At 39.1% G+C, this 16033-nt stretch overlaps 1 protein-coding gene across 6 annotated transcripts in view; it reads left to right on the plus strand.

Moving 5' to 3' along the window:
• LOC127630689 (FYVE, RhoGEF and PH domain-containing protein 3-like) overlaps positions 1-16033 on the plus strand; it is a 69148-nt gene that overhangs the window by 35279 nt on the left and 17836 nt on the right. For all 6 annotated transcript variants that reach the window (XM_052108344.1, XM_052108348.1, XM_052108347.1 and 3 more), the window contains 6 exons: positions 7828-7923; positions 8833-8969; positions 11587-11743; positions 13671-13809; positions 14811-14869; positions 15143-15289. In XM_052108344.1, coding sequence (XP_051964304.1) covers positions 7828-7923; positions 8833-8969; positions 11587-11743; positions 13671-13809; positions 14811-14869; positions 15143-15289 — 735 coding nt within the window. The remainder of the gene's footprint in view (positions 1-7827; positions 7924-8832; positions 8970-11586; positions 11744-13670; positions 13810-14810; positions 14870-15142; positions 15290-16033) is intronic.

Below are 16033 nucleotides of genomic sequence, written 5' to 3' on the forward strand. Positions count from 1 at the left end.
TCTTTAGCAGAACATAAGTGAAGATTTCAAGAAGAATATAGAGCTCGGTCAGGTCCTTATAATGCAAGTGAACGGGTGCCAGCACTTTGACGGTCCAAAAGTCATATTTAGGCAGCATAAAAGTAATCCACATGACTCCAGTCGATCAATGAATGTCTTCTGAAGTGAATCGATAGGTTTATGTAAGAAACAAGTCGATAATTAAAATGTTTTTAACTTTAAATCGGCACTTCCGTCCAGGGCTCTGATGCTTTTCTAAATGTCCATAGGCGGAAATCGCGGGGGGGTCAGGACCCCCCCCCCATCTGAGGGTTGTCCCCCCCTAAAATATCATAAAATTCTGTCTATTGTAATTAATATAATAATATATTCTTAAAATAATTGTTTAAGAAATAAAATAATACAAGTATCCTTGCAAGTACAATTTTGCCTGTATTATTGGTGTCCCCTTCAAAAATTGCTCTTGAGAATTGTTACGTTTATTGTCCCCCCCCAACATTTTGATGACATTTTCGCCCCTGTAAATGTCTGAACTCTCGCAGCTACGTGATGCGTCAACTGCTGGCAGGAAGCACTTTTTAAAGTTAATAAAGTTTTAATTATAAATGTGTTTTTTTACACAAATGTATCAATCTGCTTCAGAAGACATTCATTGATCGACTGGAGTCATGTGGATTACTTTTATGCTGCCTAAATGTGACTTTTGGACCGTCAAAGTGCTGGCACCCGTTCACTTGCATTATAAGAAAGAAAGAAAGACAGACAGCCACATTATCCCACACATCAATGAAGGTAGGAGAGCTTGATGCCCCTTGCCTTCTCTCCTCTGCTGGCACAGGTCCATTATGCAGGTCATCCAGAATAGAAATAAGCCTCTCTGTATTGTAGGGGCCAATGAGTGGTTTGTGTAACAGCACACCATCATTGGACAGTGCTGCCCACATCGCGATGTTAGCTCCTGTCTAGGGACATTCACGGTTGCTCTCTGTCCAATCACATTTCTTCCCCTGCTGTGTGTTTTTGCCAGATTGAATCCAGCTTCATCCACAAAGATAAAAGTATGTGGAGTTCGGCTGCTTCCATCTCCATTACCCTCTAAATTACAGACAGTTTTACAGTCATGTACATTATGCATAAGTGTGTATGTACCCTGTTTGGTGACTGAACAAACATGTTACCTGCACATACTGATACCACAGTTCTTTTACAGGTTCACTGTTTCTCTCAAAGGGTATAGTGTACATTTGCTTCATCCTTAGTCTCTAGGACTCTGGCAATTGTCGTTGTGCTGACCATACGGTATTCACATTTCCAAAAGTCAAAAATTGTCTGCCAGAACTCTGTCCCAAATTTCCCGCAGTTTTATTGCATTGTTGGCAATTACCATGTCAACATTGGCAATTTCCTGCACATCTGAAAAGATTCTGCCTCTCCCTCCTCTCTGAGGCAAACTTTGGATCCTAAAACACAAGAATGACTGTATTGTAATAGGTTTGAAAATGTCAGTACATTAAAATGTAGAGATATTGTATTGTACTGTAATATGTAGTTCAGATATCGCCAAAAGATGACACTGCAAATATGTACCATTTATGCAACTGTTGAACGGTGCAGATTTGGTTGCACCCTTTGACCAGCCCTTCTCAAAAGAGAACATGATTTACAACATGCTCAATAATTGTGCCCTTATCGCATCAGAGATCACCGCTCAATTCTTCTTTATCCTCCACACACTCTCCCTCTCTGTACCTCTCCTCTTTCCTCACCAACCTTTCTTCTTTGGTCCATATTTCCAAACCAAAATCTGATCCATGCTATCCCCTTTTACTAAAACATGGTAATGAGACTAAAGCAGGACACCTGGGTAGGCTTTCAGTTGAAATTGCAATTAGCTTGGAAAGATTATTATTTCATTTTCTGCTAAGGTTTTCTATATTTCAAAGTATTACTGCAGAAATGCTTGAAATGTGCCATCATTCTGTTTTGAATGTGTTTTTATCTGTTTTGAAGCAGTGTGTTAGCAGGCTGTGGAGTATGAACGACAAAAGTGTGAAATGAAAACGATTCACAGTTTAGACTTCTGTTTCACTGAGTGTGTTGCTTCAGTATTGAACAATGCTTGCACATTTCTTGAAATGATTCCTCCTTTTCTCGAAACTCTAAACACAAATCCATAACTTCTCACCCAATTCCCCAAACGTCCTATTTTCAGGTCAAAATGAAGCTCTCCACTCTAAACCAAACCCAACTTTGCCCTCAGACATGACAAACACACTACAACACCGTCTTATACACTGGTGAGATAAACTCAAAACAATACTACAATACTAACCCCCATGCCCTGCCACAGTTATGTTGCTTTTCAGATGATGAACACAACAAAAGACACAACAAATGGATACATTTGCAAATTTTTATTCCTTAATGTACTGTACAATACTATACACCAAACAACAACAAAAACATTATTCTGTCCCAGAATCCCTCATAGTCATACCATGGACAAGGACATAGTCGACAAGAGTGGCACGAATTTCATCCGAGACTGCTTGTCTCCTAGCCCTTCCTCTTCCTATTCCTCCTCCTCCACCTCCTCCTCCTCTCATTACTCCACCTCCTGCTCTTTCGTCTCCTCCTCTCTGGTGTCTCTGTGGATCCATTGTTCCAAAACTGAATGAATTGACTCGGGCCCTTTTATCTATCTATTGAAGTTTATGATTGGTGTGTGATCAATTTTGACTCTTAGTGTATCCACCTGGGTACTTGTGTGCTAACTGTGCTCAAGCTGTGCAAACTTGAGTGAACAATATTGAATGCTAGAGTTTTCTAAATGAGCACATGGTGTAGGCATGAGAAATTAAGGGATTTGTGTGTAGAGTTTTGCAGTGACAGTTCAACAAATCTGACTCATATAAAGGGGAATAGTGCTTATAGTTTAGGGAAATGGGTGTGCTTTTTGATAAATGGTGTTATGGTTTTGAAATTTTAGGTCAAAAGCCTGGTTATATTTCATGTTGGGGGGAGAGAAGGAGGCTGATTGCACCACCTTTAGTGAGCCACTAGCACTCCCCTTTACATGGCGCCAGTGTGCATTGCATAACTTGCATATATTTGTGCCTCGATCTGCTCACACTTAAAAGTTTATAAATATAACAGATGTACAGATATACGCTGGAAATCAAGGATGTAAATGATGAATGTTGAAGTAGATTCATGTAAAAATCACACCGAAGACATATTTAAAAAATCTCATTTAATCTGATTTAATTTCACATGTGAAAGTGGCCCAGATCTATGCTGGGATTTGTATTTTTTTTAAATAGTTTTGCCTTCACTCGCAATAAATGTATCATGATTTTACTACAGTAACCATATTTTAACCTTGATAATAAAAACCATACTGTTGTGTTTATTAGTGTGTTGTGTTTATTTGGGTTTTACTAAAGTAATATTGGAGATAGATTTTGGCAGAAATAATTTTTCTATAGTAATACTGTAGTAATTTAATTTAGCATTTGCTTTAACTGCTTAATTTCTACAGAACATCTATATATACAAACTTATATAAATATACACATAACACAATGTTCCTATCAACCCGTTCTTTCATACTTGTTAAACAATTTTTATTAACTTAAATACATTGTATTTTTTGAAAAACCATAATAACCACAAAATTACTATTTTTACATTTACGCATTTGGCAGACGCTTTTATCCAAAGCGACTTACAGTGCACTTATTACAGGGACAATCCCCCCAGAACAAGTGCCTGGAGTTAGGTGCCTTGCTCAAGGGCCCAACAGTGGCATCTTGGTGGTGCTGGGGCTTGAACCCCCAACCATCTGGTCAGTAACCCTGAGCCTCAACCACTGAGCCACCACTGAGCCACCACTGCCCCACATTTTTATTACCATAGTTTACATATTTCTGTATCATTATTATGATTTTACCACAAATATCAAGGTTCAAATATGGTTACTGTAGGAAAGCCATGATAAATTAATGGAGAAAATGGAGAAAAATAATCTTGGGAGAAACCAGACTCACTGTGGGGGCCAGTTCCCCCTTCAGCATTTAGCTGCTTCTTTCTGCAGGTTTATCCAGATTTCCCCAAGAAACATGCTAGAACAAACCTGGAGTTCTTTGTTTTTCCTGTTATTTTCGACTACAAAGCACTTGAACGTGACTATTCGTAATTACGACTTTAGTATTGGGCAGTAGGACATTTCCGATAGCACATAAAGGCAGTATAAGACTCTAACTGACTCCATGATCATATTTTCAAAATCAGGGTTCTTGATTTTTTTTCTCCAGAAGCAGCTAAAAACATATCCTGAATGTTGTAGCATGTGATTTGAAGTGATGGCATTGTGATTTCTTTTTACCAGAAATAAGAATGTATGATTCTCAACCAAGTCGCTCTCTCTCTCTCTCTCTCTCTCTCTCTCTCTCTCTCTCTCTCTCTCTCAAATTCAAATTGCTTTATTGGCATGACATACAGTTAGTACATATTGCCAGAGCATTACAACAAAAAACAGGTGCTGGATGTGTGTTCATTTGTTAATGTGATCGGCCACTAAGGGTGAAGATGGTCCTTCACCAAGAGAAACTCTGAGATAAGTTGCTGTAATTCAATATATAATGAATCTCTGAGGTGTGAGTATTATTCATAGTCTCTACTTTACCTGATGTACAATGGACACATGTTCGATCTTCTTTAGTTTGCCATGTCTTTTTAAGCTTTCCTATTTCAATGGCCAGTTGGTGGTCACTTAGTCTGTATTTGGTTAATATTTGTTATTTCTGATCAAGAACAGATATTGAGCAAGTCTATACCCTCTGTTGAGTTGAAGGTAATGTTGTAAGTGACTTTGTGTTTTTGTTTGTTCCCTCCAATGTTCATGTATATATCGGTTTGGAGATTCATTCTTATTAGCTGTTTTGAGTTGATTTTGGGTGCTTTGTTTGTGAGTTGTGACACTAATAGACAGAGAGGACTTTGTGTTTTCAGTGCTTTATAATGAAGAGGATCTTTAGAATTAGAGTTTAAGTGAATCCAAAACTTGAACATTCTTTTTTAATATTTTAGTTGAGAGGTAGACGGCCTAGTTCTGCTCTACATGCGTTATTGGGTGTCTTTCTGTGGACATGAAGGACACATCTACAGAATTCTGCATGTAGACCTTCTATAGGATGCTTGTCCCGTGCATTATGGCTGTATTACTGAATGGAAACCAGACTTCACTTCCATATAAAGCAATGGGGAGTATGACACTATCAAAGGTCTTTGTCCAAATTCTGATTGGAATGTTTCATTTGAATAATTTCATTTTTAAAGCTTGCATTGCTCTGTGGGCTTTTGTAATTAATGTTTTAATAGCTGAATTCAATTTCCAAAGGGGGTTAAGACAAGTCCAATTTAAGTATATTCTGAGGTGTTGAAGTTTGGTATCATCTAAAGAAAACAAAATTTGGATGTTGATTTCTAGGCCCCAGTCTTGGCAAAATTGATTTTGGATGTCTAGATTGTTTTTAAGACAGTCTGGTGTTTCAGATCAAATGAATAGATCATCTGCATACAGTAAATATTTGACTTCCGTGTCCTGTAGTTCTAGTCCTGGACTGGCGGATCAGTCCAGCAGGTCTGCTAATTCATTAATATAAATGTTAAATAAAGTCGGGCTGTGGCAGCAGCCTTGTCTTACCCCTTGAAGTTGGGAAGTTGTTCTTTTCTGACCAATTTTTACTGCACATTTATTTTGGGTGTTCTTATTTTTAATGATGTCATATACCTTGAATCGTTTTATATAATAAACCTTTATGTCAAATGGAGTCAAAAGCCTTCTTGAAGTCTACAAAGCATGCAAATATTTTGCCCTCTTTCTTTTGGTGTACATGTTTGTAAATGAATGTGTTTAGTGTAGATATATGGTCAGTGGTTCGATGTTCAGGAAACAAACTCATGAAAAGTTGTGAGTTGACAGTGGAACAGAATCCTTTTACTGGTTACACAGATTGCCCTGTAGTTATCGGGATCTGTTTTGTCTCCACTTTTAAATACTGGAGAGATCAGCCACACATCAGGGAACACACCGACATCACAATCATGTTCAAGAGTTTCAGCAATGCATTCTGTAATATAGCAGAGCTGTTTTTAAGCATCTCATTTCTGATGTGGTCAGGACTGCAGGATTTATTGGATTTAAAGGATTTCAGTTTTTTGATTAATTCTTGTTGGGATATTGGATAATCTAGTGGATTCTCGTTTATTTTTATTCATTACACAAGAGTATTCATCTTTTCAAGGATTTGTGTTTGATTAGGGTGATTTAAATAACTAGTTTGATGGGTATAGAGGTAATCTTTCCAAATGTTGCCATCTTGTCATGTTGCCAGCTAGTTCATGTTGCGTTGTAGTGCCTAAACCGTGTTTTAAGTGTTTTTTAGAGTCTGGTTGTAGTATTCCTGTTTTTTCTGTCTCAGTGTCTTTTTGTATTAAGAAGTTTTGAGCATTCTAAACGGAACTCCTTGTTGTCTGGATTTTTCTGTTTTGGGTTGGAAATCAGTCGTAGTTCTTCCCTAATTGATTTACAATTGAAACATTTTTCAGAAGGTTTTGTTTAGGGTCTCTTTTGTACTCATTTGATTTTGTTTCCCTTAACTTTGCTTTTCTTGCTGTATTTCCCAAAATGTCATAAATGGGTTTGATAGCCAAATCAACTCTTTGACTGTTAGCATATGTTGAGTTATTAGGTGTTCTATTTTATGACTATTTCATTTGAATTGAATGCTTTAATATATGTATCAGCAGTACTATGAGTCCTTTTGTATGATTGAAGTTTATACAGATCAGTTGGCTTTTTATTTTGGGCTTCTGATTTGTTTAATGAAAATATTGATCTGATTGTGGTCAGAAAATGTTGATTGAGCTTTGAAGTAGGAGGGGCTTATATTTGTTATGGCATAATCTACTACACTATTCCTCAGATCTGAACTGTAAGCAACACATCCACAAGAATCTCCTTTGATTCTGCCATTGAGAATAGAAAGATCTAGGCTTTGACAGAGTTGCAGTTCATCCTTTCCATTTCTGTTGAGTTTTGTTTCTTGATGACTTCTTGTAGCACGAGTAATGAAGAGATCTTGGGGTATTTGAGTGAACAGATGCTTATCTCCTGAGTTATTAATGTAGATCATTCAAATCTCCACATAGTAACATTTTTCCCTGAGTTTGATATTGACTAATTTCTCTTTCAATAGAATTTAAATTTGATCAATGTAATATGGAGATTTGTATGGTGGTAAGTAAATTGCACATAAATACAGATCTTTATCCAGGATTCCAAAGATTCTGTCTAATTTTAACCATATGTGGTTTATGGCTTGATACAGTGGTGTTATAAAAGGGTTCAATCATTTTTATCCATATATAATTAAACCTCCAGAGCTTCTGCCAGTTTCCAGGTGGGTACAATGTGTTCACAGTAACCTGCGGGGCATTGGGTGGAGACATCCATTTTACACCATGTTTCAGATAGAATCAATATGTCAACATGTGAAATGCTGTTCTAAAATTCTGTGTTTGTTCATTTTAGTCCAAAAGTCTTAAGAGTACAAACCCTAATGTTTAGCAATTTCATAGGATCTAAGAATAAAATATTGCTGTTTATCCCAAGGCAATACCAAAAAACCCTTCTGCAAGAAATCCATAAAAATTAAAAAAAATATTTGGCAGAAGAATATAAATTAGTTAAGGAATATGTAAAACATATTTATAACTCTCTCGCTCTCTCTCGCTCTCTCTCTCTCTCTCTCTCTCTCTCAGGGTTTGCAGTGTGACTCTCAGAAGTTGTTGAATATCGCTAAAGAGTTGCTTCAAACAGAAGAAGCTTATGTCAAACGACTCAATCTGCTGGACCAGGTAACAAAACACACATCCAATTTTCCCCAATTTATCCTGAACTCTATTTGACAGATTCTCAGTTATTTGAGTTTCTCTTTCATCATGATGAATTACAGCTCACACACTTGTCTTTACACTTCCTCCTCAGTCTGTTTCCTCTCCAGACTTTGGTTCATGGTTTCTTAGTTCAAACTGTTCCTTTAGTCAATCTGTGAGTGTGAGTGTGTGTGTGTGTGTTTTTGTGATTTACGAGGACAATTTTGTAAGTTACAAATTAGTAATTACAAGGTTATTATGCTATAAATGTGATTTATGAGGACATTTCTAGTGTCCCCATAATTCAAATCGCTTAAAAATCATACTAAACAATGTTTTATTGAAAATGTAAAAATGCAGAAGGTTTTCTGTGAGGGTTAGGTTTAGGGGATAGAATCTATAGTTTATACAGTATAAAAGTCATTATGTCTATGGAAAGTCCTCATAATGATAGGTAGACCAACATGTGTGTGTGTGTGTGTGCGTGTGTGCATGTGTGCGTGTGTGCGTGTGAGCGTGTATTTATCACTTTGTGGGGACCAAATGTCCCCATAAGGATAGTAAAACCTGAAATGTTTGACCTTGTGGGGACATTTTATCGGTCCCCATGAGGAAAACAGCTTATAAATCATACTAAATGATGTTTTTTGAAAATGTAAAAATGCAGAAGGTTTTCTGTGAGGGTTAGGTTTAGGGGTAGGGTTAGGTTTAGGGGATAGAATATAAAGTTTGTACAGTATAAAAACCATTATGTCTATGGAAAGTCCCCATAAAACATGGAAACACAACATGTGTGTGTGTGTATGTGTGTGTGTGTGCGTGTGTGTGTATGTGTGTGTGTGGGTGTGTGTGTGTGTGTGTGTGTGTATGTGTGTGTGTGTGTGTGTGCAGGTGTTTTGTGCTCGTCTGACAGAGGCAGGGATCCCTGCTGATGTCATCACAGGAATCTTCTCCAACATTTCCTGCATTCACCGCTTTCACCATCAGTTCCTTCTGCCTGAACTACACACACGCATCACACAGGAATGGTGAGACACACATACACAACTTTTTGTCGTCCTGTCTTTATATTTTGCTATATTTCGTATCTCTTGTCCAGTGCATGTGTGAAATAATTATATAAATGTTTATGCTTGCATAAAAAGTACCAGTACTAGACCATATACTTCTAATGTCTTGGAGTTCATTAAAACAAGTGATGCTACTAACTTAATCTTTCAATAGTGTGACATTAGACCAGTAATTTCACAATAGTGTCACTTTTACAGGAACAAGCTTCATTTTCCAGTGAGTAATGCTGTAACGTCACAAAATGCTTCATTTGTTACATTATATTGTGAATGCATCAGTGGAGTCGAGTGAATCAAACACACTCACCTGAACCGTCCTCTCTCTCTCATGTAACACTGGGAAAAAGGAATCATTTAAGTGAATCAATTCTTTCAGACAGTTTATGCAAATGAACCAGTTCATCAAACCTGTTAATCACTATATTTTTGATTCAGTAATATAAAATATTTTTTATATTTGTGTATTAAGTATACATTTATGTTCAATTTAACATTGTCACTATTTGCTTAACCCTTATTAACATTAACCATGGTCATGTAGATTGTGGTTCATATTCGTAAGGGTCAGCCTAATTCAATATATTACAAGGGCAATTTTTACTATTGCGAATCCCTCCAAACATTAAACATCTAATGAATTTATAACATTAACACAAGGTATTTTAAGGTTCCCCATCTGTCGCTCACGTCGAAGTTGTGTCGGCTGAAGCGACACTAGGGGACTTTATTGAAGGCCTCGTTTACACCTGAACTTGAGAAAAGGCCAATGAGAATTTGGCAGACAGAATTTGCATGCCCCTCCCCCGGACATACAGATGTAAAGGGAGGGAATCATGCCTCTGTTCATTCAGATTTCTTCTTCAGAGCCGAGCGGTTGTGTGATCAGTGAGCTGAGATCCCTTACTGTTCCACTCACCTCTGCAGAGCTTATGCTGTTGGATCTACGGCGTATATCAGCAGCTTTCTCCTTCTGAATGGTAGTGCAGTTTTGACAGTGCTACTAAAAGAGAATATTTTTCTATGAGAGTTTATTTCTCTAAAAGAGCAATACACAGTTGCCGTTGAACGTCCTTTTCAGGACGCGTCTTTATAAAGATGCGCTTCCGCCCCTGTGTAGTTCCTGGATGCAGTCAATTTCTCTCCGCTCCTGGTGGTGACATGCGCTGCCTCATGTGTCTGGGCCGCAATCACATTTGCAGCATTTGTGGATTTGTTACGGTCGCAGCTTTCCTTCTTAAAGAGGAATGCCACTCTAGCCGCCCCCCCGCTTCGCTCCTTCTTCCCACAGGATTGAGGATGACCTGGCTGGCGGTGGATGCGGTTTGGGGATGGCAGCGGTCTAGGTTTCGCCAGGTTGATCCCCACGAACAACCCGCCCCCGTCACACTCGATGACTTCAGTCCGAGCTGGAGGAGAGCGGCTCGCCTCACGGCCAGTCTGTTTACTCCCTCGAGCCCCCTGAGCTGGATGATGAGTTCGGTGCTGCATCGGAGAGCGTTCCGGCGTCTGTCGCGGAAGACTGAACTGGGCCGCCGCCTTCTGGTCGGCACGCCCAGTCTGAGGCTGACGCCCAGATGGCCGACATGCTTGCCCAGGACAGAGCGGTTGCGATCCACTTATGTCCCGAGAACACCGCCATCTGGCGGGATCGCCCGGTGCTCCCCTCCAAGGCCTGTAGTGCTCACCGCCAAAGCCTACAGTGCCACTGGACAGGGCACCTTATTATTACCCTGTACTGGAATAGGTGCTCCACAGGATGGGCCCTTGTGGATTAATCCCTCTGTGTGTATTTTCCCACATGGAGGCAACAAGACGTTGGCCCGGGGGGGCCACGACGCTGAACCGGCTCTGCAATGCCGATACAATGCAATGGCCGAACCTGAATGAACAGAGGCATGATTGACTCCCTTTATACCCGTATGTTACAACAGTAACCTAGACGTTATGTGTATTTAACACAATTAGCATTCTAAAACAACTACCTTATACCAAGCATGTTATATTACGGCTCTCTGGAATACTGGATTCTGATTGGTCAATGGCACCATCTAGCGGTCTGATATTTTTGAGTAACAACCGCACATCCATGTATCAGACCACTCATCTGGGTATTGAATGCCATCTTTACTACTTCTCTGATCACTGTGTGATCTGTACAAGTATGGTGTCATGGGAGCAGGACACTTTATAAGAGCATGTTTCAGGAATTGCACATCAATGCAGGTACGGCAACTTCAAGCATTGCAGGGAAGTATCTGTGCAATTGCACGGTCACATTTGCTACTGTCAGAAACCTTGAGCTCATTTGTTAAAAAATCATGCAACAATTAAAAATACAGGACTCTAGGTCGCATGTGGAAATTACTGCATGTGAATGTGGAAAATGATTTGCCTTCTCTGGTGCAAGAAATCTGAAATCTGTCATCAAAACTTATGAACTCATACCATCAGAATCAAAACTCCCTATGCATCTCACTTTATATACAAATTACATTTCAAAGAGTGATTAAAAAATAACCATAGCTGGCTATTGTCCCAGGCATTAAATAAAAAAGTGTGTGTGTGTGTGTGTCAGGAGCTATAATCCTCGCATTGGGGACATCCTGCAGAAATTAGCCCCATTTCTGAAGATGTACGGCGAGTATGTGAAGAACTTTGACCGGGCTATGGAGCTGGTGAACACATGGATGCAGCGCTCCACTCACTTCAAAAGTGTCGTACAAAACATCCAGGTCAGAGCCTGTGCACTACACACTACAGAGGATATCACTTCCTGTGTATTACACTGTAACTTTGAGTCTGTTCCAAAACTTAGTGAGCTACCTGTCTGTCTCCTGCCAACAATAGTCAGATTTAAACTCATTTTGCTCTAGTTCTTTGTTCCCTGTCTTGGATTTATTTTTCCACCAAGATCATCATGGTACATTCTGGGATCACCTACCCAGAAAAGTGTACATCACTGACGTGCGGTCTGGGTAGGCAAACTAGGCACTGCCTACCCTGCCAAAATTCAAAAATAAAATGTTTATTAAATAATAAACTTGTATTTGTATTTTTACAATATAAAAACAAATGGTAGAATAAGCAGTGCTTTTACGGTCCATTCATTGCAGACGACAAGCGGAAAACCCATGTTGCGCATGCACACTTCGATCCTGTATTCTTTAACATGTACGGCAAAATGCACAAATCTGCTGTGCCTTTTGACGTAAATATGTTATGCCCATAATCATCTCCGTTATGTATCAGACATGGACCAATTAAAATCGAGATATTCCTGGACATTTGCGTAGCTAACGTCATTACTCCACAGCTAGCGTACATGCCTAATCCCCGCCAAATTCAAAATCAAAATGACAGCACCGGCCGTCATCACAGAATTAAGAAATTTTTTCAAGCTCGATTTTAATTCCAAATATGAGTTAATTGCAAGAGGGAGGTCTACGCCAGCCTTAGATGGACTAGTACAGCAAAAGGGCCCAAAAATTATCCGATCATTTCAAACTGATTGGTATGTAAGAAAAGATTGGCTATGTGGCTGTGCTAACAATCAGCAGCTGTACTGCTATCCCTGCCTGCTTTTTTCAACTAGTCAGACTGTTTGGAATTCAGCGGGATATTGTGATTTGAACAACCTGCCCGCAGCTTTAACCAAGCATGAAAAGTCGTCAGCTCACATCCAGTGTCAAATTACACAGAAAACCTTTGGAAAATCTCGGATCGACCTTGCAGTTGACGAGCAAAGGAAGCTGAATATAACCTACCACAATGAAAAGGTAAAGGAAAACCGAGAGATTTTGAAGGATCTGATAAATGCGTAACGTTCACAGTTTACGCGCTTGTGTGTGTGTGTGTGTGCGTGAGAGAGAGAGAGAGAGAGAGAGAGAGAGAGAGAGAGAGAGAGTACACGATATACATCCTGATTTGTACATTTCTTGATATGCCGCGCTTGTGCGTAACGTTCACTGTTATTACGTATTATTAGCTTAAACAATAAATCAGGTAATCTGGGTTTCATAACTCAGTGCCTAGCCTCTTTAAGACATCACCGCACGTCACTGGGGTACATACAATGCTATCTTAAAATTTGTCCAAAATTAGATATCTTAGGAGCAACATAATTAAAGGAATATTCCGGGTTCAGTACAAGTTCATCCCAATATACAGCATTTGTGACATTATGTTGATTACCAAAAAAAATTATTTCGACTCGTTCCTCCTTTTCTTTAATAAAAGCACAAATATGTGATCCAGTGAGACACTTCCAATGGAAGTCAATGGGGTTTAATCTGTAAACAATAAAATACTCACAAGACATAAACAATATGTGTGTTAACATGATTTTACTGTGATAAAATTATAAGCTTCACATTTCTTCCTTTAAACCTTCAAAAATGGACCCCATTGACTTCCATTGTCTGGAACAAAGATCTTTACTTTTTTCAAAGAAGGGACGAGTCGAAATACTTTTTTGTGGTAATCAATTTTACGATGCTGTTGATTGAGCTCAACTTTTATTAAACCTGGAATATTCCTTTAATGGTGCCTTCCTTTTGGAACCGATCATTTGTATCAAAACTGCTCTCTGAAAACCTGTGTGTGTGTGTGTGTGTGTGTGTGTGTGTGTGTGTGTGTGTGTGTGTGTGTGTGTGTGTACAGAAGCAGGATGTGTGTGGTAACTTGACGTTGCAGCATCATATGTTGGAGCCAGTGCAGCGTATTCCCCGTTATGAGCTCCTCCTGAAAGATTACTTGAAGAAACTGCAGGACAGCGCTCCGGACCGGAAAGATGCTCAGAGTGAGTTCAAAACAGAGTATTTGAGTTGACCACTCAGGATTGTTTATTTCTTGCTCACCAATAAGAGAAACACCGCTCTACCACTCCACTGTATAGTTATGTCATTATGCTTTTGAATATCACATATATCTGTGAAGACGATGTATTAAATGAAAAATGAAGGCACAATACTAAGAGTCAAGGACTCGTGGACTCGTCCAACATCATCATCCGCTGCCGAAGAAGTTCAATTCCAATATTCAAGAACGCAAGTACAGAGAATGCATAAAATTACCCGGATGTGTTCTTGATCAGGATGAATATTGAGGATGCATCGGATGGTGAATTGTTTTCCCTGAAGAGTTTCATGCTGTGAGTTCATGAAAGTCTGACAGCTTTCATACTTTGTCAACCTTTGTTGTTTTGTTGGGCATCATTGCACTAAAGTAATAAATGCATGGAGAAAACGAGTGTTTACACAATTGTTCAGTCGTTCCTCTCTCCACACAAAATCACACCTCTCCGTTTCTGCTCCGCTCACGTACTCTGGTTCACAACATGCTAAAAACACACATGTGGTGTCTATGTGTGATGTCACTCTATACTTCCACCTGCCATAATATAAACTGCAATCACATAGTCAATAGAAATGCTCTAATTAAGACACGTTTACTTTTAAAGAGAAGTTTATTAGGCAAACCCATAATCATATCAATTAATTACAGCTGTCAATCAAGCTTATATATAATAAAGCAAATCTATTCAGATTAAACGATATTGCATTATTTATTTTGGCAGAAGAGTGACGCATGTGTATGTTTATCATTTGTTTTATTCCCATATCATTGTGCGTGTATATGTGCTATTTTACAGCATCTTTGAACATGGCTCATCTAATCAGATTTCAGGGTCTGATCCTTTATATAAATGACTGTAAAGTGATGTATAGCCTATGTTGTTGTCCTGCCTGAAGATGCAGACTGCTGAAATTCTGATGTTTGAACTCTTCTTGTGTCTTTCAGATGCTCTGGAGTTGATCTCCACTGCTGCAAACCACTCCAACGCTGCCATCAGGAAAATGGTTTGAGTGATATTTTGTCTCTCCTAATTCCCCTCCTCCTTCTGTGTCTGATTCTACTTCTGTCTGACAGACAGGATATACTGTTTTCATTTCCTGCCTGTGTTGAGAATGCTCCCCTGGGTGAAAGTGCTCGATATCACTCTCACTTCACTATCCGTCTGTTTCATATGTCCAATCACAGTTTTTCTTCTCATTTCACTAGTTTGTGAGAGAAAATGCTGATTAAAACATGTGTGTGTGTGTGTGTGTGTGTGTGTGTGTGTGTGTGTGCAGGAGAAGATGCACAAGTTGTTGGAGGTGTATGAGAGGTTAGGTGGAGAGGAGGACATTGTTAATCCAGCTAATGAACTCATTAAGGAAGGACACATCAAGAAAATGTCTGCGAAGAACGGCACTGCTCAGGAACGATACCTCTATGTGGTGCGAATACCATTTATTCATTTAAGACTTTTATCAGTCAGGAGTTTATCAGTTAAAAATGAAAATAATGTCACCATTTACTCACCCTCATGCCATCTCTTATTAATTTATCTACGGATTCGTGCGGAACACAAACGAGGATATTTGAAAGGAAATGAGATTTGTTTATGTCCATACAATGCAAGTCAATGGGGTCCAACACTTCAAAGCTCCAAGAAGTCCACATAAAGTAAATTCCTATGACTGGAGTGGAGTGGTTAAATCCATGTCTTCTGAAGCGATACGATTGCTTTGGCTGAGAAACAGATCAATGTTTAAGTCCTTATTCACTGTAAATCCTGAAATCTGGCCCAAATGGAACAGTGCAGTCTTCAAGACTGAGTGTCAGTTGTGCAATAGATTGCTATATTTCAGCTGGACTCTTGAGTATGTAGAGGTCAGAGACTCTCAGACAAGAGAGATGGCTGCCATGCCAGTTTGTTTTATTGTTGTACATTTTAAAGTATTAAATCCACTGTTAAATCCTCTGCTTTTGTGAGAACAGGGTTTTTCCTGCATTGGAAAATTTTCCGAAGCAAATTATATGATGTTCAAATTCATCTTGCTTTTGCCGTTTTATAAGCGCTAAAAATGCTGCTCATCAGGAATGTGATGAGCACAGGATGCTTAAAACCTGGTTTTGCTTGGGTGTTGTGTGATCCATCGAGAATCATGCATAAAACACACTATCTTATTGTTTCCCTG

The sequence above is a fragment of the Xyrauchen texanus genome, chromosome 37 (assembly GCF_025860055.1).
Source record: "Xyrauchen texanus isolate HMW12.3.18 chromosome 37, RBS_HiC_50CHRs, whole genome shotgun sequence".
In the NCBI taxonomy this organism is placed as follows: domain Eukaryota; kingdom Metazoa; phylum Chordata; class Actinopteri; order Cypriniformes; family Catostomidae; genus Xyrauchen; species Xyrauchen texanus.